The sequence below is a fragment of the Centroberyx affinis genome, unplaced genomic scaffold, assembly GCF_046629955.1.
Source record: "Centroberyx affinis isolate AG114_WGS23_722 - 3 ecotype Tasmania unplaced genomic scaffold, CSIRO-AGI_Caff_v1 ptg001291l_1, whole genome shotgun sequence".
Lineage (NCBI taxonomy): Eukaryota > Metazoa > Chordata > Actinopteri > Beryciformes > Berycidae > Centroberyx > Centroberyx affinis.
The window spans coordinates 337,402-364,293 of NW_027279797.1; the positions used below are offsets into that span (position 1 = coordinate 337,402).

At 41.6% G+C, this 26,892-nt stretch overlaps 1 protein-coding gene across 2 annotated transcripts in view; it reads left to right on the plus strand.

The window, feature by feature from the left end:
* The first annotated feature begins 299 nt into the window (after window positions 1–299).
* Window positions 300–26,892, plus strand: part of LOC139649084 (homeobox protein PKNOX2-like) — a 30,799-nt gene continuing 4,206 nt past the window's right edge. Inside the window, exons 1-7 of one of the 2 annotated variants that reach the window (XM_071525393.1) lie at window positions 300–386; window positions 2,497–2,633; window positions 12,985–12,996; window positions 17,804–17,975; window positions 20,404–20,589; window positions 20,849–20,984; window positions 22,824–22,921. In XM_071525393.1, the coding sequence (XP_071381494.1) occupies window positions 300–386; window positions 2,497–2,633; window positions 12,985–12,996; window positions 17,804–17,975; window positions 20,404–20,589; window positions 20,849–20,984; window positions 22,824–22,921 (828 nt within the window). The remainder of the gene's footprint in view (window positions 387–2,496; window positions 2,634–12,984; window positions 12,997–17,803; window positions 17,976–20,403; window positions 20,590–20,848; window positions 20,985–22,823; window positions 22,922–26,892) is intronic. The other variant, XM_071525392.1, reaches the window with a different exon arrangement.

Sequence of the window (26,892 nt, forward strand, 5' to 3'; positions counted from 1 at the left end):
TCGGTTCGCTCTCTACGCAATGCATGCAGAGGGGGGGAGAGCGAGTGAGATGGAGGGATGAAATAAATGAGTAAATGGAGAGGGCGAAAGAGACGTGTGAGAGCGGAGTGAGTGAGACGCTGCTTAAAAATCCGCTCTCCTATTATTTAATCATAGCAGCACCTGGTGGCTGCTGCTGAAATAGAATTTACAATCGCTGCTTCCACTTGATTCATGAATTATTATTTTTTTTCCTTCTGTGTGTGTGTGTGTGTGTGTGTGTGTGTGTGTCTTTCCCAGTCTCGATGTGAAGCTATCCCATGATGCAACATGTGTCCCCAGCACCAGCAGTGACAATGATGGCCACCCAGAGCGTTCCTCCACCATCGTACCAGGAGAGCCAACAGGTCAGGGACTTTCACCAGTATTCACCAGTATTCACACTTCAAATACCCAGACAACTTATATACTCAACATGTAATTCCACTGGAAGAACTAATGTTTAAATAACTTAAGTTTTAGGCAGTAAGCCTAACTAAGTAACTATAATAATCCTATAATAAGTTTTAAAAGGATAATATACAGATATCACAGCAAAACTATAAGTCCTTATAGGAATATTGTAGTGAATAATGAGGTCACTATAAACTCACTATTGAGCACCCAGACAGAAACACACTACAAGTCCCTATAGGAATATTATGTCCTATTATAATGATGCCGTATTAGATATAAAAAAAATACCATAAAGTACAGTAAGATCACTATAAAGTCATTATTGAGCACCACAAACACAATAATAAGTCCCTATAGGAATATTATAGCAATATTATAGGTGTATGGTAGTGATACCATAGGAGATTAAAAATACCGTAAAATACAGTAAGGTCACTTAACACACTGCTGAGCACAATGTAAGTCCCTATAGGAATATTAGAGTGATTTTTTTCATCAGGGTGAGTTACCACTTCATCGTTATAAATATGTATCAGGAGGGATACACGTGTCAAACAATTTAACTGTACAAAGTGGAGGAAAAAAAAAAAAAAGGGTCAAGCCCCTCAACGTGACACGGGACGCCGCCGACAGGTCAGCGCAATTAACGCAAGCGTAAGCTCCGGCTGAACCCGGGCTTTGTCTTAATGCGGCAGCCCATCCCGGGCGATGGGAAGTAGTAGCAGGTTCGCCCCCACCCCCCCCCCCTCCCCCTCCTCCTCCTCCTCCTCCTCCCCCTCCTCGTCCACACACCACCTCCGTCTTCTTTCGCCCAGAGGATTAGTGCCAGGGGAGAGCTCCCGAGCCGCAGTCTGCGTGCTCGGCAAATGCAAATGAGAGCTAGTTAAGTGTGAAGAAGCTAATTTATTTCCCATTTGGTGCCGGGATTAAGACTTGAAGCTTCCTCCCCAACCCCGCCCCGACTCGAGAAAAAAAAGAGAGGGGGGGGGGGGTGGAGGGGGGTGAGGTGGTTGGACTCATTTCCTGTGAGAGAAGTGGGGTAAAGGATGTGTGTAGACAATGGATCATGTTCGTAAAAGCTTGCCATTTCCCTGCCCGTCCCACTGAACAAATAGCAACCAAAAGAAGTTAACTGAAGTTGACATGGAACCATTAACTCTGCAATGTCGTTGGTTCTGTATGTTCCTCCTATGGTTCCTCAGAGGTTCTTTGATGGATCCCAACTCCCACGGGCCAAAAGGACTGGTACAGCGGTGAGGTCATCTGAATATGACTTGTCCACTGATAAGCTCGGGCTTCATTGAAGTGACACCGCTCAGCCACCGGCGCCATCGCTAAATGCTACTCGAATACTTTTCATTAAAACGGGAGCGATGCGACCGGAGCACGCCTCGTTCAATTACCGGATCTATCCTGTCTCATTCATTACGCTTAACAGCTTTATTACAAGGCTAGTGACCTGTCAAGCAACAATGATTCATTCCAGCGACTTAATAATTTGTAGGCTGTGGGCGTCAGATGCGTGTTGCACCCCATTGCTGTTGAAATGTGATAAAAAAAAAAAAAATTAGCTTCGGCCTTCTAACTCGCAGCTGCGTGCTCATGACGGGCGGGAGAGTTCGGGGTCTGGGGGCCGCGAGAAAATAGTTCTTCCTCTCATTTGGCAGTGAGCAAATGAAATAGGACTAGGATACTTCCAGACCCAGTGTTTCAGCCTGGATTCAAATGATAACAAGGGGACTAAGTGACCATATATACACATGGAGAGGCGGGGCTTAGCTGGAAAAACATAGAAGCGTAGATTCCCATTCAAACAGGATGGATGGTCAAATCACTATGAATATTCTTAAATGAATGACTTGTTTTTCTCTTAAACGATGATGATTTTGCCCCAAATTTGAAACATGTTGCATTACTACCAGTGAGCCAAACCATTCTCACCAGTCTCACCTAGTCCTCCGACTGCTCTCAGGCTACAAAACATCTGAACATCACATGAGAATGACAGGAATTATCCTTCAAGGCTAAAGTAACTCATGCGATTATTTTATGCCTCCCCAGATGACGGGCACCACTCAGCAGAACACCAAGACCCAACAGGTCCATATCCCAGCAGCCTCTGCAGCAGGAAACACCGCTGTCAGTGTGACCCTTGACCCCCAGGCCCAGCTGGAGTCAGACAAGAGGGCCGTTTACAGGTTGGTTGGTTCCCCCAGTGGCTTTAAATCTCGTGATCCATGAAAGGTTCGTGTGTTATTATAGGTTTTATAGATCTATCTTGGGAGGGGGACGCAAAGATTTGGACTCATAAAGCCTCTATTTGTGGTGAAATGTCATATGGTTGCCAGAATCAAACAAATAATTACAAGTTGCCCAAAATAGAGCACGGATCATGGAGCACTTCATATAGCATCAGCTGAGACATTCACTTTTCCAGACGTTTAGTCATTATGCCTTTTTGTAAATAAATGTCATTTTGGCTTGATTTTTGTCCAGCTATTTCTGGCACTGTGCAGAATACAGTTTGCCTTTGACTTTTTACTTCACCCAAAGTTGTTCCTCCAGCATATTGGATTGTACACTGCAAAAACTATCGACCATAGCAAATAATTTAGTGTAGAATGGTGTCGTGAAATCTTACTTTCCTCAAAACAAGTGAAGAAATCCATCTAAATACTTCCATTTGTCTCCAGTGCAGTTTGTCCTGCTTTGAGAATTTGGTTGAAACAAGTGCGAAAAACTTTAAATAAGGCAGATCGACTAGCATCAAGAAAATGATAGATTTGCATTGGCAGATTTTTCACTTGTTTGAAAAGGATTTTAAGACTCAATCCTAAACTAAATGACTATTAAGATGGATATATTGCACTGCATCATATTCTTATACTATAGTGGGTGCAGTGCCTTGGGCATTGTGCTCTGTAAACAGTGCACAGCTGCACGTAGAAAGCAAAAGTGATGAGGTAGCTGTTGGTACACTGTGGTTGTTGATGTGCCTCTCAGTCAGTTACAGTGCCTGGTCACAGCTAATGAACCTGTTGTATATTTAAGCAGCAGCAGTCGTCATAGAAAAGATATTCTCTGCTATTTTGGATATTCCACTTAGACAGAATGTGCTGCTGTTAAACCTTGGCAGAGAAAAAATCCCAACAATTTCCCAAACTGTCACTGTGGCTGTTCTATTTGTTGCAAGCAGACCTAGGTCCAATAGTATTTGGGAATAATTATTGCCATTTCTTTTAGCCTGCTTGGCATACCAGATGCTTGGGGTAGCAAAGTGTAATAAAATGACTTGTTGACTTGGTGTGCTGCCCCCTGATGAAGGCCACAGCATGGCCAAAAGCTTTGTCTTTAATACGTTCTTTTGAACTAGCCATGAAATAAACGCTTTTTAAAGTTTTGCTGGAGGACTGCCCTTCATTTTTCACTGAGCAACATCCCCGAACCAAAGAGCACCTTCAGCACATCAAAACCTAATAGAAGCACTCTCTGTCCTCTCTTCTTTGAATATACTACACTGATTTTCAAATAGCCCTGTGATATACTGGCGATCAGGGTGTTTCCCAGCCCTCCACCCAGTGCATGCTGGGATAGGCTCCAGCCCCCTGTGACCATGAATAGGAATAAGCGGGTAAAGACATGAATGAATGACTTTTAAATACTTTCCAGTGATTGTCTAAACTTTCTGGCTCCCATTGTATTGTGTAAGTGGTAAAAACTGCCCAAGTAGTCTAAAACAAACCATAAAAAACTACTTGAAGTGTTTCATTGTAAAATGACAAATGAAAAAAAATTAAAAATTAAAAAAAACTGATATATGTTTCTACCTGAAATTCATTTTCTGACTATTTCTACAATTAACTGTAGGTAGCCATTTAAAAAAAAAAATTCAATTACCTGTTTTTTGTTTTACTTTTATAATGTGTAAAGATCACCTTGCAGACATTTGTTCCCAGTGTCATGCTTCTATCTGCCATGTATCAGCTGTCAAGGCAACACCTTTCTAGGTGTGAAAAAGACAAGAAAATCACTGCTGGCTCAAACCCAAACACCAATTTAAAAAAAAAAAAAAACACCTCACTCCTCGCACAGCTTATTGCTAGAATATTGATGTACGCTTATAATGAGCTTGTATTATCTATTTATGAAGTAAATTATTCAAAATACAGACATTTTTAATCGAGCCGGGCAGCCTCCCAGTGCGAGGCGGCGCGCTAACAACAAACTGCCAGATTTGTCGGAAAAAGCCAAAAGAGACACGGGCCGCCCCGTCCTGCGCTGATGACACCGCAGCCTGCGCCGGGGCCGTGTGCCCCGGCTCCTCGGGTCCCACCCACGGGTATCCGCCACTCCTGTCTGAGTAGGTGCGAGCCCCCGCGCTCAGCCCCGAGGCGTGCTGCTGTAAAGTCCTCACCAAGCCCGGGGCGGAATTTCTAAGCTCCTCTGAGATACGAGGGCTCCCTTTGATGTGAGCAGCCATCTTTGGAGTGGCTGCGGGTGGTAGAGGGGGGGTGGTGGTGTGTGGGGGTGGGGGGTGGGTGGGGGGGGGGGGGGTGGGAACAGTCCAAATCACCCCCCTCCCCTCTCCATATCCACACAGGCTTTTTTGGAGCCTCCTAACGCTTCCCTCCCCTTCCTTCCCTGAAACACGCACACAGGAAGGCGAGTGGAGAAGAGGCTCACAGCAGCGGCCAAGCTCCGACACAACAAGTACAGATTCTGTGCAGTCCACATTTGTGGCGATGACACAGACCAAATTAATTCTCAGTTTATTTGAATGCAGTCTCAGCTCCCCAGCTGATCGGCTGCCTTCATCTCTTCTGTGGAGAATACAGTAACACCAGGCTACTTTGCTTGCTCATTATCAGTAGCAACTGAACAGCTAATGTAATTTGTTTTATAAGCTATAAGCTTATAGTGTGTAACGCTTTTTGCCATGCGCAGTGCTTAGGGGAATTACAGTATGCAAGAGGCACAAGAGCCCTGCATATGGAAAATACAACGTGTGCTCATACACCAGGCAGTACAGTGGAAGCATCAGCCAGCTGGAGGCTGGTGCACTGTACATCCACACAGCAGCTCGGTGATTTTCTAACTGTAGTGCTTAAGTCATCGCATTAATTAAATGTTTTGTTAAGCGATTCTCTTGTCTCTACCACAGCGCTTTGGTGTTAACAGGTGGAGTTTTTAAAGTCAGTGTAGTTTCAATTACTCCACTCATGCATACCCTCACAACCAGAGCACCTAAAAAGTGCAAACGCACTTGTTATAAAATGCCAGAGTACACCTGTGTTGTCTTATGATTCTTAAAAAACTTTAGCTATACTATCACTATATCTCAGGAGTCCATGCAGACTAATGCTAATGCTGGAAAGTCAAATATTCTGACTTCTTACTAGGAAAAATCCAGTGGTACGTCCTGTACCATTGGATTGGAGTCAGAATTCCAAGATTTCTCTACCCTGGATTCCATGATGCAGTTAAACGCTACACAGCATTTCTTCTAACATGTTTATAATCATCAAAATACCCTTAAGTTTGATTTCCATGATTGCATGACCTTAAATCTATCAAACCTATAGCCATAGATTCAAACGTCAGTGCACACTAACACCTGTTGCACTTGAAAACCTTGTAATAAACATCCATTTTAAAATGATAGCTAGATCCACAACCAGACTGGTTGAGTTTGACAGCACTCTCTCTTTCTAAAATGCACTGCCAACCTGACACAACAGCATGACAAACTGTAGGCCACACAGTGACTGAACAAGTCCCTCTAAAACGTGGCTAATTCACCGAAAATTGCATTTACAGACCGAAACACATTTCATTCAGCTCACTGAGTTGCTGGTGTACCAGTCCATGTTCTGGTTCATACAGTAGGTGAAACACAAACTTTGCCAAGCAAGTTCCATCACTTGTATGCTGCCCAAATCCAGCCAAACTGGGGTGCCATAACAGCTAGAGCAAGAGTTTGACAGACAGGGGAAGAACTTTTTGAGCTGTTTGTTTGTTTGTTTGTTTTAGATTGTCTGAATCCGATGAACACGGTGTAGTTATCTTGGATAACTTGCCATTCTCGTTTTGAAATGGAGGGAACATGAGTAGAGAGTTGAAACCATGATCAGTAATCATATGTTTGACTGCATAAGCACTCAGCATCATCAAACCTCCTTATTTACCTTCTTGCATGGCTGTAGCTCCATATTGCATTATGACAGAAGTGTGTTTTTTTTCTCTTCCATCTTACTCACGTCACAAACATTTGCATGAGCAATTAAAGCGTGCAGTCCAGCAGCAGGGACCATATACTACTAATGGTTCTGATATTTATACTGATCCAATGTTATAAATGTTATTTTTTATATGATGAAATGGATGCGCTTGACTTATTTCTTTCTGCAACAAAATTTCTTTGAGTAGGAGGCTTTCTCACAACGACCCTGCTTTCAAATAGTTTTGATTAAAAGATGAACACCAGCCCACGCTCTGGTGCATACAGTGTGTATCACAAGTTGCAATTCTGTATTACAGCATGCACACATGATTGTGCTATTTACCTGGTGATAAAAGAAAAAAGAAACACATACCTGTATTGGAGAAAGAGTAAAAACAGACAAAAAAAATTATTATATAACATGCACATTACAATTTCCTAAAACATGACTTATATTTTTTGCATAAACCGATTTGCAGGCTACATTGTATGTATATATATACTTTACATACTATATATACTTTTCCATTTTTTTTGCAAAGGCTACAAAAATCTCACTGCTGCAATGCAATGATGTATTGCTTCTCATAGAAAGTACATAAATGGACAGATTTCAATAAATTTTCACACTTCACATGTAACTGATATGTAAGCAGATGATAATTCAGTGTTGGTTTGTTATTGGTATGGCTGTGGGCGGGGTCATTGTCAGAGGACTAACGAGTCAACTAATGAAATCAATCAGTTTAAGGTTTCAAGTAGGGGATTTTGCATAAACAGGTCAATTAAGAAGAAATTGAGAAAAGGATAGAAAGATCGAAGATAATGGATGGACGTAGGCCTTATTAGAATAAAGGAGATTCAACAAAGATTTAAATACTTAGGACAAAGTTTGGCTTGTAGTTGGGCCTACTCATCTTTTCTAAGGTACCATCAATTAATGAGCTGATAAAGCATCATTAAAATGTTGTGAAACTGGAAGAAAGTTTAGACACGCAGCATTAAATGTCTCCTAAACAATCCTTTAAGACCATCAAGGCCAATATCACTGGGTTTTACAGGCAAATATAGCTGTGCATCATCAGAAGGCCATGAAAAGAAACATTGTGTCTTTATGTGGCCAAGCGGGAGCGTAAAGATGGAGAGCAAAACAGCACCCAGGACGGAAACTCGACTTACTTACCAGCTAAATTGTGCTGCGGAGAATATAGAAACTAGCGGTGTCTGTAAATCTCTATGATGATCAATTAAAATGTTGTGCTCAGCGGTGTGAAAGGCAGCACCGAGCTCAAGGAGCAGCAAGAATTGAACATCCACCAGTTAAAATATGATTATCTGTGGCTGTAAGTGAGAAGACAAACCGGATTTTTGAAATAATTTCTGCCCATGTAAGCAGCAGACAACCGAACACACCTTGTCACCTTTACCCGCTCTTATTCCAACAGCATCCGGCTGCACTGATGTCCCTGCCTCTGCGCCGCATTCATAAGGGGGCTGTAAACTTTGAAAGGAGATGAGCGTGGAGAATCAGCATCTCTGTAATTTTTATTTATTTCTTTTTTTCCCCCCCCCCCCTTTGCTCAGGAAGTGTGTGTGGGCTTTAATGTTTCTTTTCACTAATTGCTGGAATGGCAGCTTTATGTGGAGATGTGTAGTTTCCTCTCTCCCTCTCTCTGTCTCGCTGCCTACTTCGTTATTAACAGCGGAATGAATGTGTGATAGGGTAATTAGCCTAATGAGTTGTGGCATTTACTATAAAGATCCTTCTGGATTCTCTGCATCTTATTAAAAAAACCTGGTACGGGTTTTGTGTTTCAGGTTGCGGATATAATGTTCACCACTGATAGAAGTTGAGTCGGCTTACAGATGGAAACATGTGCTTAATTGAAAGAGACATTATAATCTTTTTTTTTTTTTTGGTTTGTTTATGGAAACGTCCTTGTGATGCTTCTGAAGCAACTCGGGTACAAGGAGAGTCTTTACCAGAACATGCAGTTTGAAGGCAAAACTTTTATGAGTTTGAGTAAACTGCTTGCTTGCTTTACAAGTGCAGAACTTAGGGAATCAGTGATGCACAGTAAGTCAACTGTGTTTGCGCAAGTCCTCACACAGGCAGCAGTACACATCTGCTGTGTGAGAGCTACAGTCAGTACATTCACATAGGCCTCGAAATGGCTTGAAGGTAACATACTGAAGGTAACACCTAGCTATTGCCTAAATAGTCTAAAAAATCTTTCTATCCTTATTTCTTGCAACTGCCTTTATCAAACATATTGAACATCTAAATGGTTAAGAAACTGCACTTCATGATATGCAAATGCATGATTTGCATCAGAAAGTGGGTAAGTAAGGAGAAAATAGAAACAGAATTAAAAGCAAAAAAAAAAAGGATTTTTTCACTCCTTTGACAGTGTTGGGATCCTTTTAGAAAGATGCCAGTGTTGTAGTGCAAAGCCCTGTATGGGGCATATTATCATTCACTCCTCTCCATAGTGGGTCTTTGCTGAAAGCCCCTCTCATGCTGGTCAGCCTGAGTATTTTGCATTGAGGCAGGATTTTAGTGTTTGTGTGTGTATGTGTGGGGAGTTTAACACGCTGTCATGCTGACAGTTGCTCAACTCCTACAGATACAGGAATTCATAGGGACCCTGGTGTGTTTATGTGTGTGTGTGTGTGTACTGCTTGTGCAAGGCATAAAGTGCGGATTGAAGGCACTTTGAGTGGTAAAGACCTCCCATATCATACGCGATGGGAGCACTTTTAATTTGACGTATCCAAGGATGGTGTTGTGAGCATTTGTGCTCGCCCGCATGTTCGCCTGCCTCGGTAATGCACCATAAAGTCTGTTTACCCTCACCGCTACAATGCATCAATGCATCCCCGACCACTATGCTGCTTTTCCAGCGGCCTAAAGACTCTCACTGTTTGAGGGGCTTAAAACAGGCCGTGCCTCCTCCATTTAGCAGGTCAGCGTGTGCTGGTGCTCAACCGCTGCTGAATGCAGGCAAGTGTGTCAAAGCTCAAGTGGTTTATTGGCTGTTTCTTTCAGATATATTTTTATGAGTTTCCTCACTGCTTGACTTTGGATGAGAAAGGAAGTCCGCGCAATTTTCTTTTTCTTTCTTTCTTTTTTTTTTTTTACATGGCCAAGTTAGCAATCCGTGTTATCTTTGCTTGGCACAAGATTGGCCTGAAGCAAGCATTAGCTAGGTTTTCTGGAAAAAAGAATAGAACATTATGTGCACTTCACAGCTGTCAAATAATCCCCTCTGGAAAGACAACAGCATCCATCCATTCAGATTGAAATGCTATGTTTGCTAGACAACATAAACACTTTCATCAAAAGAAGGCGTCATTACTAGCTGCAGAATCTAGTGGTACGTCTATATATTTTTACAACACGGTAAAAGTTTAGTATGAGAAAGAAATGCTCAGCACTGAACTCAACATCCTCTATTCATTGGAGGGACGAGTCTCAACACCAAGCAGATAGTGAGTACAGTGAAAACAAACAGGGGATTCCTGACAGTGTTACTCTCTGTTGATAGAAAGGCTACAGTACACCTCCCATCTGTCTACATCTGCCTTGGAGCTCAGCCAGAGTTGCACACTGGCACTGTATACTGTAACGTATCACCATGCCTACAGCCTGCATTGCAGGTTATGGGTGGGGATGGGAGAGCGGGTGCAAACCAAAGGCTGAGAGAAACAGAAACCCGAGTAAAGTTCAGGACAAGACATGAGAATGGAAAAAGGGACCATGAAAGGTAGAGAGAGAAAGGGAGACAGAATTTATTAAGATGCAGTGCTAGGGGGTCTTTGTGTGTGTGTGTGTGTGTGTGTGTGTGTGTACCCCCCCCCCTCACTCTTGCACAGGGTATGCTTCAGACATGTAGCCTGGGGAAACAGGGGCCTTGTCAGGAGCAAACACAGCGGGACTCCACCACAAACCGCTTTCTAATATACGGGCATACAGCAGGCCTGATTAGGATGGCAAACAGTGGGGAGCAAAGAGAGGGAGAGAGAGAGAGAGACGCCCCCAACTCTCACACACACACCCACATACACACACAAACACATACCTTTAAACCCCCCCCCCCCACCTCCTTCTGTACCCCCTTGGTGGCCTTCCAGATTATTGCAAAAACCAAGGACAGAGCAAACCTGGAGAGGCAAACATGGCTTAGACGACTAAACTGCATTGATTTGAGTTCGTTTTCCGTGTACAGCTCTGCATCCACAGGTATAATATCGCCGCTGTCGGGTGAAATGCTCGTACCTCCAATTTTGGTGATTTTCATGTTTAAAGGCTAATGAGACCCTTCAAGCCCCATTGGATAAACAGAAAAACGCATGGTGGTCAAGCTAAAAACAAGGGCGTTTTTCTTAGTTCCTGAAAAGGAACTAAGATCCAAGGTTTTCACCCGACAACAGCGATACACGTCGCTTACTTGACTTGAATGGGCGTGACAAAATTGTTTCTACCTCTAAAACATGTACACATATTTTCCCCGTTTATCTAGTACACTCTGCATTGCCCACCGATCGAAGATCAGAAACCGAGTGGCACCTTACTTCCTCCTTCAGCCTTTTGGCTCACCGACCGTAAAGCAGATGGCACTAGAGCTGCCACGTCCCTCACCTTCATGTTTAAGTCATCACGTACCCCGCTGGCCTTTGATTCACCGTTTTGGGCTTTTCGTTGGTGACCCAGCACGGCGCAGCGCCGGAGGGTGGGGGGGACCGTGCTGACTCTACTCGCCGGCCGTCCTGTAAATCGCTCTTTTATGGCCCTTGTAATGATCCCCCAGCCGGCAATCTCCACTCCGTCGCACTGCAGATAGAGCCTGCCGCTTTTGGCACCCGGCGTGGGGGGGCTCGGAGTGGTCGGAGGTAGCGGCAGACCGGCGAACACACATCGCCTGAGCGTGCGCACACACACACACACACACACAACACACACCAGCGGACACACGCGGCGCGCGCAGTTACCTTCGCGTTCATAAAAATGCATGCCCCTGCACACCCCATCTACCTTGATCCTGACTTCCTGTGTAAAGGTCACAGAAAGCACCGAAGGGTAGTGTTTTCACCTCGCTCTAAGATGGCCAGATCCCACTGTGCTCGATAGTATGTCGTCTGCGATGGATGGTTCTTCAACGCCAAACGCTCGCAATGTTGCTTTGATAGCCTGAGCCTCGTACGTCCTTTATTCAAACTCTGAGCACCAGTGACAAAGTAGCAGAGCTTAAAGGTCCGGTGCAATTAGAATTGCATTTCTCAATTTCACAATAGAATTTAACAAAGATCCTGTTAATGTAAAGTTATCGAGCTTATTATAGCTGTCAGCATTGTGGAACTTTGACTACTGCCCACTGAAAAACTGTCCTTGTGATTGTCAACAGGATCAAACAGATTTAGAATTCCAATCTACTTCCTGGCGTAAATGATGTCACTCACACCCAGGCTTTAATGAATGCTCTGATTGGTTGACAATATGCATACTTAATGAGGTGCCCCATAGTCTGTCAGACAATAGCCAGCCAGCTACTTGCCAAACTAGCCGAAATGTCTGTGCCTCCATTGTTGCTGAGTACTGGAGTTCCAACACTGGATAGGTTCCCCAAAGACAGAAATGTCTGCAGTGGAAGGTTCGGCTCTCACTCAGTCCTACGAGCTTTGCATCATCTAACCATAAAAAAATGAAAAAAAAAATGATGCTCATTATGTTAGAAATCAACATCAAACTTCAAAAACCCATAGTAGTTTCTCTTGAACATCATCTCTGAACTCTTTCCGTCAAACTTTCTAGACTGGTGCTACAAGAAAGCTTCTGGGAAAAAAAAAAAAAAAAAAATGATGATCCACGATGATGTGGAAGTTTCACCACAATTGTCTTTCTTGTTCTTGGCTTTGTTGACACTATATTTTGTCAAAATCTTGCAGAATGCACCCAGCCTAAAGAAACAAATTATCGTAGTAGTGCCAAAATATTCCAAACTAATGAGGTTTCTCAGTAGTAATAGCAAAATTGCATGTTGAAAATATTTCTTGCTATGTGTTAAATTGTACCACTTTCTTTTTAATGGCTTTTTATTACGTATTTATGAAGGGCACATGACATTTGTCGACACATCCATAAATGAACAAAACAAAATGAATAAGATGAGACAAGACATTAACGATCCAGATGGGAAACTGGGACATTATAACAGCAAAAAAATAGGAGATAAATGCAAATAGAATATAGTTTACAGGATTACTTAACAAACTGACACGCAACAAACTATCTTATCAGTTATGATTAATTTAAGAGGATTTCACATTAGCCACTATGCTAAGTTGCTCATTTTCCCCAGTGTTTATATGGTCATTAAAATAAAACATGTATTCTTGTTTCACCTAGTTCTTAAATGACTCTCAGCTCAATGAATCAGGTGAATATCACATTAAATAACAATAATCATCATCCTCTAAGGGTGGAGTGGTCATATATGTTGAGCTGGAAACAAAGAGTTCTTCTGTGTGGCCCTTTACAACATGTTTTTATACTGGACATACTATATACTGGACAATAGTGCCATTATCATTTGATATATAGAGTTATTCTAGAGCCACATTGGAACTTCTTTTGTTCCAGTGAGCTTTTATTTTGAAATATGCTATGCAATCTTGTTAAATATACATTACCTCTATGCATAATGAAGCATTCATAAAGGTTGATTGTCTTTTCATGAATGTGTCATGAAACAAGTTACGAGTCTATTAGGAATGTTATATGTTATGCGCTATGGAAACTCACTCAAAAAGTTGTCAATATTTCCTGGTACAGTTAGATTGAGCATGTATGTCATCGACTTCATGAGCCACATTTCTTTCTTTAATATTTAAAGCCTTCCACTGCGATATGGATTACCACCTTTAATTGCTGTGTTTGTTTTGTTTACTGCTTGGCTACTGGTGTTTGTTCTGTACTGAGCACTTGGAGGTGTGGGTATCAACCAGCCAATAAAGGTGTTGTGTACTCTGTAGCCTTACCCACAATGCCCCAGGGTCCCATAGGCCCAGCAGTACCACATCTCCATGACAGCGGATGTCTGTGAATATGTGTGTGTGAGTAAGCGCGTGTGTCAGTGTTTGCAGAGGGCACGACCAATAAAGTCTCAATGTGATTGGCCAGGTGGATCCAGGATCTGGATCAAAAACTGAGGAAAATTACTGAGAATGAAAGACAAAGAGTTATGTCAATCTTGTTGTTTTTGTAAATACATTGGATTTGTAAATATTCAGTAACTGCCACCCAACTGACACAGCTGGGCCAACTAGTCAAATAGTCATAGACCCCACACATGCTGCTGGAATATTTTCACTGCAAAAATATCCATCATGATGTAATTTAATCCAGTATTGAATCTGAAAATCATATTTTTGTCAAAACAAGTCAAATCTGCCAGCAGGGTGAGATAATTTCTTGTTTTCGATGCAAATCAACTTCAAGATTCAAATCAAGTGTCGTCTTCTTGAAACTAGTGCCGTGATCTGCCTTATTCTGTCTTGTTTCAAGATATTGACACTCAAAAACATGTTAAATTATCGCACCTTATTGGCAGAATTAATCACTTGCTTGAAGAAAAATAAATATTTAAGACTGAATATGAGAGTAAATAACTTGAGACATGTTTTGCAGTGCCGGCAGAGCCGCCCTGTTAGCTCTCCGTTATACTCCTCCTCTCCTTCACCCCCAACCCAGACTCTCTCTCTCTCTCTCTCTCTCTCTCTCTCTCGCTCTCTCCACACACACACACACATTAAATAGACGAGGCTCGCCACTCTGCACGTGACCCCCCTTTTTAGTATTCCTGCCACGTCTGGCTGAGGGAGCGGCATTAAATTGGGATCAGGCAGATTAGAGTATAATATAGACTACTATTAAAGGCTGCAAATGAGAGCCATGGGTTAGAGTCTGAGCAGGGGCCCAGCCCGCTGCCATGCCAGTGCAGACCCCCACAGTATACTGTTTCCCTCACATGCCTCTCGCATTCACACGCACATCCTCAACAATGACACAGTGTCAAATAAAAAGCTGGGTAGACTATGACGGCCAGTTGGTGATCATCATAAGGCAAACAACCACCAATATTACCAAAAATCAATTATACTTTCAGAAAAACGTTAATTTAACTTTTTTCCTTTAAAGAGTCTATCCTCATAGACAGTAACTTGATACTACTTACTATGATGTATGCTATTAATTTATCTCATAAGGTTTTAATGTGAGCCCCAAAAAGGTGGGTAAACTCTATTCTGTGTGTAAAAAGGTGGGTAAACTAAATTTAGATGAAATTAATGAAGAAATAATTCACCATAACAAGAATTTCTTTGATCAGTATGTAAACTCAAGCTGTCCTAAATTGGGCATAGGTGACAAAATAGTAATTGCAAGCTCATGATAAGAGGAGAGGTAATCACGTCCAGTTTATGTCACCAAAATCTTCAATTTCAATATTTCAGTAGATTCTAGAAATAAAGGTATGCAAGGTCCTTTCTAATAAACAGCTGTGGTTGTATGAGAATACACTGAATGTACAAAATATTAGGGACATCAAGTTGCAGCCCCTTTTTCACAATCCACATCTCAGTTGTCTCAAAACCTAAAAATCCTTCTCTAACTCGCCTGCTTCTCTTTATCTACATCTCCTCCTTTGTGCTTGGTATAGATTTAATAAAGGAAATCAATAAAGGATAATGGCTTTTACCTGGATTGACCTCATCAGTGTACTTCACGGAAAGTTGGATTATGAAAATGTCTGTGGTATATGTGGTACGATTGATATTACTTTCCATCCATCTCCTCTCCAGGAAGGGCCAAATAATTGCAATCTGGGAGGGAAACGGGGTATAAAGTCATAAAACCATTTTTACATGCTGAGATATGTGCCATGTTTATTAAAAGTTCATGAGCATGATTTCACATCTGCAATATAGGAGCTAAAACAAACTAAAGACTTACAACCACTTTTATCAGCTAAAACTCACTGTTGTCCTAGTAGTTCAGACATCACCATTAAATTTGGCTTGACTCCTTGCGGATCCCTTCCCGTGTACGCAGTGCATAGCCGCTGGATGAGGAAATAATGAAATATGCCAATAGTAAGCAGCTTACAGGGTTATATAACATACTGCCAAGAGCCCTTATCGTAATTCATTTGACAATGACATATTTAGAGAAATTGCTGTGGGTTACCTCTAAGTCAAAGGTAACACAAGGGACAGTTGGCGAGGGTGACTAGGGGAGAACAGGAGCCACTACTACTAAATGTAACTCTTTTCATATGGGGGAGACACTTTTTTATGTTTGCAATTGTAGACTGAAATGTCCAAATCATTTGGAATAATGCAGATTTTTTATTAGTTATAGTTTAAAACTAGATCATACCTTTAAAGATCAGGGATAGCCAAAGGTATACAGTAAACCTCAAGACCTTCTGAATTTCTGCTGAGAGTGTACAGTACGTAGGATAATATGACTCTTGTATCTAGTCTCTTTATGAAACTTACACTGCAGCTACCATTGAATTGAAAATATGGACGTTAGTTGGATCTTACAGCATTAGTAAGGTCTAAACCCTCAGACTTGAAGCAGAGCTGATGTTGCAGGAAAGGAACTCTATAGGAAGATCCTTGAGAATTACTCGACAATGCAGAAAAATGCAGAACCCGCCTTAAAACAGTTTGTTATGAGGAGGTTTAGTCTAGTCCTCTTGATCACATACTGTGCAGTAGATGACTGGTACTTTCATAATGACAGTAAATCCAATTGTTCTTCTAGTTTTTTTCTCTCGATTTCAATGTATCTTAGAAGTCTTTCACCTTGACAATTGTGGCAGAAGCTTTCCCAGTAGTGGAAATGCTTAATAATTGGGCTTGTACTACATACAGCAGTACAATTTGGACCATTGCACAGTGTATCTGGGGGATCTTATATGATTGACGTTCCCTATAAAAGGCAGATGGTAACAATGTAGGTGACACTCACAAGCCCAGTGCTCTCACTGGACCATGTCCCATCCACTTAAAGATCTTTTTTTGATCTCTAGTTGAACCTTGTCCGTATGTTCAGCATGTCCTTTAGGGAATGTCATGGAACTGCCGCGCTATTAAAAGTACAGCGAGGGAGGAAAAGTGCTTTGGAGTGGAGCACATGTCATGTCTTGAATTCTCCTGCTCTATTTAGTCAGTCTATTCGAGAGTCCATTAATGCATCTTTGTGAATGTACTGTGAAAGGAAACAACAGATGTGGTAATATGATGAATATGGTGAGCTGTTCATAATGTACCTGTGTGAACAAGGTGATGTGGCTGGCAAATTTAATGTGCTGTATCCATCCTAAAACACACAAAAAAAACAGCTATAGGAGATGCACCTTGCATTTCTGCGCGCATTTGTCTCTTTCCCACAGATAACTGGTCAAACAGAGACAATGTGATGTCACGTCATGTCTAGTTTAAGTGCAGCTACAATGGATTTTGATAGGAGAAAATGTTTGAGCGTCAAGGTTTTGGTGTCAGTCAGACAGGGATTCTTTCTAGAGCTGCCATTTTGCACCAACGATCAACAATCATACAGGGAGAAATCCATTGTAGAAGAGGAGAGAGACCAATTCCTCCACTGACAGCAGCCTCAATAGACCAGAATGAAATGCAGCCACAAGACATGTTGTGTTTTGAATAGGTGTGGCTGTGATCATAGACCCACCCTAACGTTCTCGAACTGGCTGGCTAGCTGTATTTATATCTCCATACGCCTGGGAACGCTTCTGGGAACTCGCTTACTAAAGTAGAAGTAGACGAGGCAGGTTGAGGGAAAGTGGGTAGACCAAGTAAATGACAACACTTCATCACAAAATAACTCCTGGAATACATTGAACATCACAGATTGATGAGATCTAACAGGGTAAGAGTGTCCAGAAGCAGGGATTTTCGGCATGCCATGTCAACATTTACAAGCTCATAACCTTGACATTCACTACTAATACACCAGCGACAATATAGCAATGCTATCAACAGCAACGTCCAATAAAAGACAACAGATATTAACCCCCTCACTCCTGACACCCACCCTCTCCCTCTCTCTCTCTCTCTCTTCAGACATCCGTTGTTCCCGCTGCTGGCGTTGCTGTTTGAGAAATGCGAGCAGGCCACGCAGGGATCCGAATGCATCACGTCGGCCAGCTTCGACGTGGACATTGAAAACTTTGTGCACCAGCAGGAGCAAGATCACAAGCCCTTCTTCAGTGAGGATCCAGAGCTGGACAACCTGGTGAGACAACAGCTGCTTTGAGAAATAACAGACGACATGAAGCATGAATCGACATCAACCACGTTTGCTTTCACAAAGTTCTCGTTTCGCGACATTTTTCGGTTCCAATTTGGGACCAATTTTTAGGAAACCCTCCCCGACTTGATTGAAGAGTGAGAGAGAAGAAAACATTAAAAGCGATTCACAGTAAAGCTACAGAGCTGCCGTCTTGTCTGCCCCACCGTTTACAGTGCGTCCCATCATTATTGCTACCAATCATTCCCTCCTTTTTCATGTAATCCCCCCCCGCACTCCCCTCTTCCACGACAACACAGCAGTAATTAGAAATTAGGAGAAGGAGGGTCCCGATCATGTTCACCCAGAAAAGAGAAGGAGGAGCCGCAGCCAGACGGAGACAAAGACAGAGACAAGGAAAAAAAAAAAAAAAAAGATAAAGAGTACTCTCACCATTATAGTGCGCGGGACGGCAGGCTGACGACTGCTGAACAGTCAATTAACCCTGCATCTGTGTGTTTTATGAGGCACTGGGTGCGGGCATCCCTCCCAGCGGGCACTAACTCTTCCACGGGGCAGTAATGTTACACTGGGCCTGACTGGCTGAGATGGGCACAAGAGTTACTGGTCCCCTGATTAAACGAGTGCGGTTTAATTAGCTGATTTATCTCCTCCTTGGACAAGCACTTTTCCGTCCATACTGGTGACCTTGAGCCGGTGACTTTGACGGAGTGCACTACAGTGTGTAAGAGGGGGGTGGGGGGGTGGGGGGGGGTGAGCCAGGTTGTTGATGGAAGGATAAAGTGAAGAGAGGCTGTATAGTGTGAGGGTTTACTGTAGGTTTGCTGAAGGATTTCAAAAAGCCTATTATCCTAAACACTAAATGTAAAAACTAGGGTTAGACCGATATATTGGGCTGATATTGGCCTTTTATTAATAATCAGATATTTGCCAGTCAATGTCATCCACCTCCGATATGATGGAAGTTCCTCCCTAACACTTCAGGGGTGTCAGTCTGTAAAACCTGCCTTAAGGAGCTGCTAACCCTACAAGAATTTCATTAGCATGGCTTTCAGTGGAGAGTGTTAGTGTCCCATGATGGTCTCAGTGCTGTTTCAGAGGCTTCCCCACCCTGCCAAGAACAACAGAAATGCAGAATCCTTGCAATTGTGGGAAATCTTTTGGCATGAAAATGGTCAAATTAAATTTATTTTTAATATTCGCACAAAATATTGGCTACCGGCAGCTTCAATCCAAAAATATCAGTATCAATATTGGCCTACAAAAGCCCACATTGGTTGGCTACAAACGTCCTCAAGTCATTGTTTTACCCGATTGCAGCTATGGTTTTCCTTGTGTTGTTTGCTGTTTCAATCTAGTATATGCTATGTTGTCTCACTTGTACATCATTTCCCATATGAGTTTGCCAACAATACACTATTGTCTCATGATCAGCTATCTCTGCTTCTTCAATATACTTCCATTCGAATGGAAGAAGTCTGGGAAAGTTTGAGCTACCGTCTAAGATGAGAGCATATAGAGTTAGGTTGTCAGTATTCCCCCAACTCTCTAGTCCTGAACAAATAATTCCTTTTTGCTAGTGAAGGCTTAGGCTGTAATAATAACCACAAAGCCGCAACCATAGGAGGCGTACTGTACCAGCCGGGAGTTGCAGCCACGATCAGCGCATTTGTTGTACCCCGTGTTTTTGTTTGCTTTTTCTTTTTATTTGCAGGTTAATATTCGTTTCGATTATGTGTTATCTGAAGTAACTCACCATTAAAAAAAATTGTTTTGTTATCTCGCCATGCTCTGTTGAGGCAGCAACCCACTTTGTTCGGCTTATTCCAGGGGGAGGATTGTCTGACAGAGTTCAAACATGAAATGTCTAGGTGTGAGTTGGCCTGCTGTACATGTACTGCTTAATAAATATCCTTATATTAAGCTATAGACTGACTTAGAGTTGACATAGAAAAGAAGCTGTAGGCTTAGTTTCCTTGGCATAGAACCGTTTAGATTTGAGGTTTACTAGATTACCTTTTCATCTGCAATACATTCAACTCATTACAAGTGATAATCCAACATGCCAAAAAGCCTTGCAGGCACAAAAAAAAATTAAATTGCATTATATTGTGTAGTAGGAGGGGTATGTGACAAAGGTTATGAGTCAGAAACATCATAATAAATGCTATTTTCTTTAGCCCACTGATCCGTATTGACACTTCTTTTTTGTAACTGTATTTTGGAAAAACTTTGGTCAAAATGTGTATATCTTTGGCCACAGGGAGAGGAACAATCCATCCTTTAACAGATTCATGTGCATTATTCTGGAGATTTTGGACAATTCAGTCTAGATTTCTGAGCATATACTGTATGTTACTGCCTGTTGTAAAGCCTGTCACTGATACAGACACTTTGCCTCTGTTTCCTTTAGATGGTGAAGGCCATTCAGGTGTTGCGGATCCACCTGCTGGAGTTAGAGAAGGTCAATGAGCTCTGTAAGGACTTCTGCAACCGCTACATCACCTGCCTCAAGACCAAGATGCACAGCGACAACCTTCTCCGCAATGACCTTGGAGGACCCTATTCTCCCACGCAAACCTCTCTCAGCATGCAACAGGTTAGCCACGGACCAGACACAGCTCCCTCATGTCACATAACGTAGGTGTGCATGCACATTCGTTCTATCCAACCTCTGCAAAAACACACATAGCTACAGAGAGCCTGTTTCTTTTGTTGGCATGTCAGAAGAGAGCGGGTACATTTTACGCCATTTATCACCAGGCAGTGTGTGCTGTTGGGAGTTTTCCACTCAAATGAGGATGACGTAATTTGCCTCTTCACATTTGCTCACTAGTGTCTCTCTATGATTCCCCCAGGAACTAATTCAGACCTCCTCTCCATCCATGACCTCTGTCTCCAGCTCTGTTAACCCTTCAGGGATTGTGGTGCCCGCCGGGGGTCTGCAACAGGGCAATGTCGCCATGACTACCATCAACTCCCAGGTGGTGTCAGGTGAGCATGTGCGCACTCGCATACACACACACACAAACACATACACAAGGATACTGTGACATATACACATTTTTTCTTGGCTTGTGATATTTTTCTAGTATAGTATATTTTGCTAGTACAATTTCACAGGTCAAGCATTTAAAAGGAGAGTTAGGGATTATTATTAGACCTATATATGACATTTCTGTCACTTACTATTCATGGTGAAAGCAGCAGAAAACATTGACATCTGTGACACCTGGGGTTTCAATTGGGGGAGTCAGCCTCTTGGTAGCCAAGCAATTTACTTTCCACACAGGACTGTGGAGTAAAACAGTTGATTTTTCATTTCACGATCCATAGTGCTTTATGACAATATACAGTAGTAATAATAATAGTACAGTAAATACAGTGGCAAGAGTTGACTCCTGGCCTTCAAGTCCTTATAGCAAAGTTAAAATGTCAATATGATGTTCATTGTGTGCCAGCACCTCAATTATAGATATTTAAATAAATAAATGTGAAAAAATAATTAAATGGATGCAAGTAAACAATATATTTTTTTATACATAAACCAATTATCTCTGTTGTATTAATTATTTTGCTCAGAAATCACAGCTTTAATACATTTATTATTTTATTTATTTGAATTCATCATGTGGAATATTTTCTTATGTTTATCCTTTGCATTGCATGGGCAATTGCATATCCTTTGCACATTATGCTTAATATATTTGATAGGTTAGGCTATTTTATTCAATTTTCGCACATATATATTAATTTATCTATTTTCCTATTTTCTGATTCAGCTATTTAGTATTTTAACCTAAAACTTTAAAACCTTACAATACTGTGGAATACTAACCTTACCAAACCATTGAATATCTACCAAACCTTACCTCTGAGTAGTGTGGCCACTGCTTTGACCCCAAAGAGGACTGAGACTTAAACACTCCTCAAGAAACAAACTATAGGCCACAACATTGACATTGTTGCTGTCTGCCTGATTAATGCGGGGTTCAAGTCAAACCTCCTTTGCATAAATTCCAAGGTAGTCTAGTCCACCTCTCTGATAACAGCCAGTCATATAAACTGCCTTATCTATTTCCTCAAGCCAACAAGCCACACTGAGTGGCCAGACAATAGAAAATCAACTCAATGCATTTGTTTTTATCTGTCCAGCAGAAGCTTTTAGCTAAAGAGGCCTATTTAAGATATTGAGCACATTGTATCGTTTTGCTTTAATTATTATTAGTAGTAATAGTGGTATTATTGTTGTTGTTGTTATTGTTATTACAAACCAGGAACAAAATAAATAAAATCCTAAATATGAAACATGCATGCACACATACAGTATGCCGAAATGGACCGTAGAATCTAATTTACAGATCTGATTACATTTTCTTATTCCATACGCTACTGTAGTCATTGAGTTTTGTTTACAAGCATATCGCAGAGCCATATTAAGCATCCCTATGCAGAGCACTGGGCTGATTATTGGTTGGCTGATTGCTGGTTGTTATTATGTCGAGCCTGTACAGTGAAATGTTAATCCTGCCCTCTGGAAATCCCTTTTAACCCAAAATAAATCAATGTCTCTGCCTTTGATCACTACACATTCAAAAGCTCAAACAGACTGTGATAAGAAGGCATCGATCAAGGCTAATTAACCCGGCAGCAAAACCAACATTCCCTTCTTCTTCTTATTCCAGGGTTAAAGGACATTAACGCGCCTTAAACCCGCTTCCTATCTTGTTTACCGTGTTTTTGTTTTGGGGGGCCGACAATGAAGTGGCACGGGATGCGGCTGCCATTACGCTGAAGCCACTTGATTCTCATGACGGCAAATTATCCCCTCAGGTGGTACCCTGTACCAGCCGGTTGCCATGGTGACATCGCAAGGGCAAGTGTTAACACAGGCGTTGCCCCCGGGAACCATCCAGATCCAGAACTCGCAGGTAAGCCGCCCCCACCCCCCCACCCCCGAACGACGCCGCTTTGTCCGACATGCGGCGGCTCCCGCTCTGTGCCCTCCCCGCCCACAATTTGTTATTTTTAAAAGGGTCTCTTTACATCGTCGCAGAAACCCCCCCCCCGGGCATCTTGTCATTGTCTCTGTCTGAACAAAAGCCCCCTGCTGACAGACAAAATGGAATTTGTTTATTCCCATGATGTTTTAGAACGCTTACTGAAGATGATCCTGTCAGGTTTGACTGCGAATGGGAGTGCGGTGCCATGTAAGAGCGAAGCACAAAGGCACAAAACACTAACCTGATGTAGGGATGTTGCCTATATATTTGGGTGATGTTATGTTATGCAAATGTCACATATTGAAGATGTAGGTCTGCACCACATTCTTGCTCCACCCTTTTTTTTTTTTTTGTGACAACCTTTTTCCCAAGTTGGTCTTTGTAAGATGCTGCACACTAACCCTGAGTTTTACAGTTTAATCCTTGCCCATCACCAGTGGAAAAAGGGGGATGTGTGTATCACTTTACTTCAGTCAAACACATGAAAGACATCCAATGACACTTTTGAACATGAGTTATGAATTTACAGCACATGTGACGCAGACACAGTGTCTACGAGTGTGGAAAGAAAGAGAGGAAATATTATGGAATGGAAATATTGTGACCTCTCCAATTAAAGGCTTTATAACATTCACACCCACATTTTTGTACGCCAAAAGAACACATTTGTGGTTAGAATATTTCACCTTATGTTTTTTTCAGTGCAATTCCTGGCTTCTAAAGGCATCTGTAGTTGTTTGGGGATACCTGAGGCTCTCATAGTATCTTTCATCTTTGAGTGTTAAGGATGTATGCGCTTATATGAATTTCTCTATTCATAGTGAGCAAGTAAACTGGATTCCCCCCTAAGAATCTAGCTGCAGTATCTAGCTTCTGGTCGTTCAAACAAACGGGTTGTTACAACTTCATTGAACCGCAAAAATGATGTTTCCAGAGTGTCTGTAGTTTTCCCATGATGCAGTACACTGGAGTATGGATTTAAACAATGCAATTGTAAAGGGTCTCTTAGCCGCAAACCAACATCTAGAATATACTGTATATTAGAGCTTGAGGCTGTGTCACAGATAACTTGGTGTAGCTGAGCAGGATATTCTCACCAAAACCATTCAAACTCCTTCTCATGGCATTTGGATTTCATGGATGAATGATGTAATTATGTCACAGTTCCCTCCATCAAGATTATTGTTTGAACTTGACTGGAAATGAATAGGCTGAGCTAAGATGAGAGCATTTGTGTTGCTTTCCATTATATTGCAATTTCTTTATACAATGTCCATGCGAATTCAGAAATATAATTATGAGCAATGCCATATTTTAGAGAGAATCAGCAGCTAAGGCCGCATTGAACAAGATGCCTGGTGACAACGGAGCTCTATCATTATTAGATAATAACAACAAATGGAAGATTACACGGCCCGCATCACGCACCAGCTCTGGATACAATACAATAATAATGCATCAATGAGCTGCACTGGCAAAACTGTAAAGTACTTGAAACAGTAAAAGGTTGAAGCTAACTGAGGCTTACTGAGGTCAGAGGCAATATTATCAACAATGGAGCGCTACAGCAGCTTGCTCCTTGAAGTGTTCACTTAGCTAATCTACAGGCAAACAGCCGAGTTATAGAACAGCTATATTTATCCTCATCTCTGAACAGACCATCTATTTTCAAGATGAACTCTATTGGAAAACAATAGGGAATGCTAACTTCTTCATCTCTGCATAATGAGTCTGGGCTGATTTGATAAATCAGACCCTTGTTTACTTGTGCTAATGCAGTCCAACCATGTTCATGCAATCAATTCAAACCAAGTGTCATCACAGCAGAATCATAGATACAATGCAAAAAAAAAAAAAAAGAATCTAACAATAAGTTGTCAAGAGCTTTGTGAGGTTTATTAGCTGCAAACTTTTAAGAAGTCATTGTGCATTTAGACAATTTGACTATATATAAAAATTACTGCTTAACTGAATATAATTTAATCTCAGTGTAACCAGACAAAATACTGAAATGGGGAGACCATGAACACAAATGGCTATAGTTCTTAGTTCTTTAACTGGTCATCTGATATGTGGATCTATCCTGTGTACTCTATCCTCAGAGTCATTTCACTTCCAGAATAATGGGTCCAAACAGTACGTCACTGTCCACCTACTTATAGAGCTCACTGACCACCCGACGATTGCTGTCTTTATTGCTTAGCAAGCATAAAAATACTGTAATAACACTGGCTGATGAAAAGGAGGGATGCTTTAGTCCCTAAACAGCAACCAAGGTCTAATAAACAAACACATTTATAGTGAGATTAGGATACGTACAGGACATTATGGCTTTATAGCCTAAATAACTTTTCACAGTCTTGACAATCGGCCTCAGCTTTGGTTGTTATGATCACTCAAGTCTTTAACCCAGCACCGGCCTCTAGTAAATAACACTGGAGATATGCATGGGTCTTTTAGTAGGCAACAGCTTCACTCTCAAGTTTTATTCTTTATTAAGATCCCCATTAGCTGACACCTTATGGACTGCTAACTTTCCTAGGGTACCACAGAAAAGACTTTACAACACAATTGACATCACAAGACAGACAGTGAAACATGATCAACTTTACATAGATATTACAGCATAACATTTTGAGAAATTTGACAGATACATTATGTCTTGAAATGTATGTATAATTAATATACATTAAACATGAAGGATACAAGAAAAGCTTAAAAAAAAAACATGTTAAGGCCAAGATATTACATGGGAAGTGAAAAGTTTGGTGAATCAATGTTTTCCAGCCTTGTGGTTGCTGTTGATGCCTTTTGAAGGTATATGCCTATTTGTTTTGTATTTGCGATTTGAGTAGGCGAGGAATTCTTATATTGCCAGCGTCCAAAATCATTGATTTCAATTTTTCCTTTGTTGCCTCCGTCTTGAACAACCAGAATGGAAAGTTAAGAAAGTCTCCATAGACTTCACACACCCTGCCAGCTTCCTATTCCAGCTTCCTCTATTGGGAAGAACGTCTCAGAGTATCAAGTGGAGTTCAGCTTCATGCGGGGCAAAACGTTACAGGACCTCAAATGTTTTGCAGACAAGATGTACTGTGTGACAGCAGGCGAACACACAAACACACTAAGCAGAGATTCAAAGCTGAAGAACTGCTCCAGGATAGCAGCAGGGGTCTAGTTGTTAGCAGCATTAGTTTGCTCTAGATGTTAGCTGCATTGGTAGCAAGTTGGTAGCAGCATTTGTGTAGCAGAATTGGTATAGTTAGTAGTAGCATTGGTATACTTGGTATAAGCATTGGCATAAATGTTAGTAGCATTGGTATAGTTCGAAGTAGCATTGGTATAGTTATTAGTAGATTTTGTGTAGTTGGTAGCAGCACTGACATAGTTATAGATGTTTACAACTAGGTTATTATATGGGAAAAGATGCAGACATGTCAGATGTGCAAAATACAGCTAGGTTGATAGCTTTAATAACACATTAGCAGGCATCTGCCATGGTGTGTTTGTGTGGTGTTTATGTTTGTGTACATGCTAGAGCATTTTTCAGTCTTTTTATTATCATTATGCTTTAGCATTTTTCTATTGAGAGTGTTAAGAATGCCACAACTTGGACTTCAAGCAAACTAATCAGATATGCAACGGGGGACAATGGAATGTGTGAAATTGTTTTTCTTTTAAATTTCATCCCGGTCTTCTGAGTGTGAGTCTATGTGACAGTAGACAGTGGGGTTGGTAGAGTTTAAAATTAGAATTTCCAGTTTAGAATTACTGTCTTATAAGACTACAAATTCCAAGCGTATACTTGACTCGGCAGACCACTAAAGCGGAGGTAGCTTTAACATATCACTGCTGAGGCCGGTCTTTATCTGGCCTTGACAGCCTGTCCGCTCGCCTAT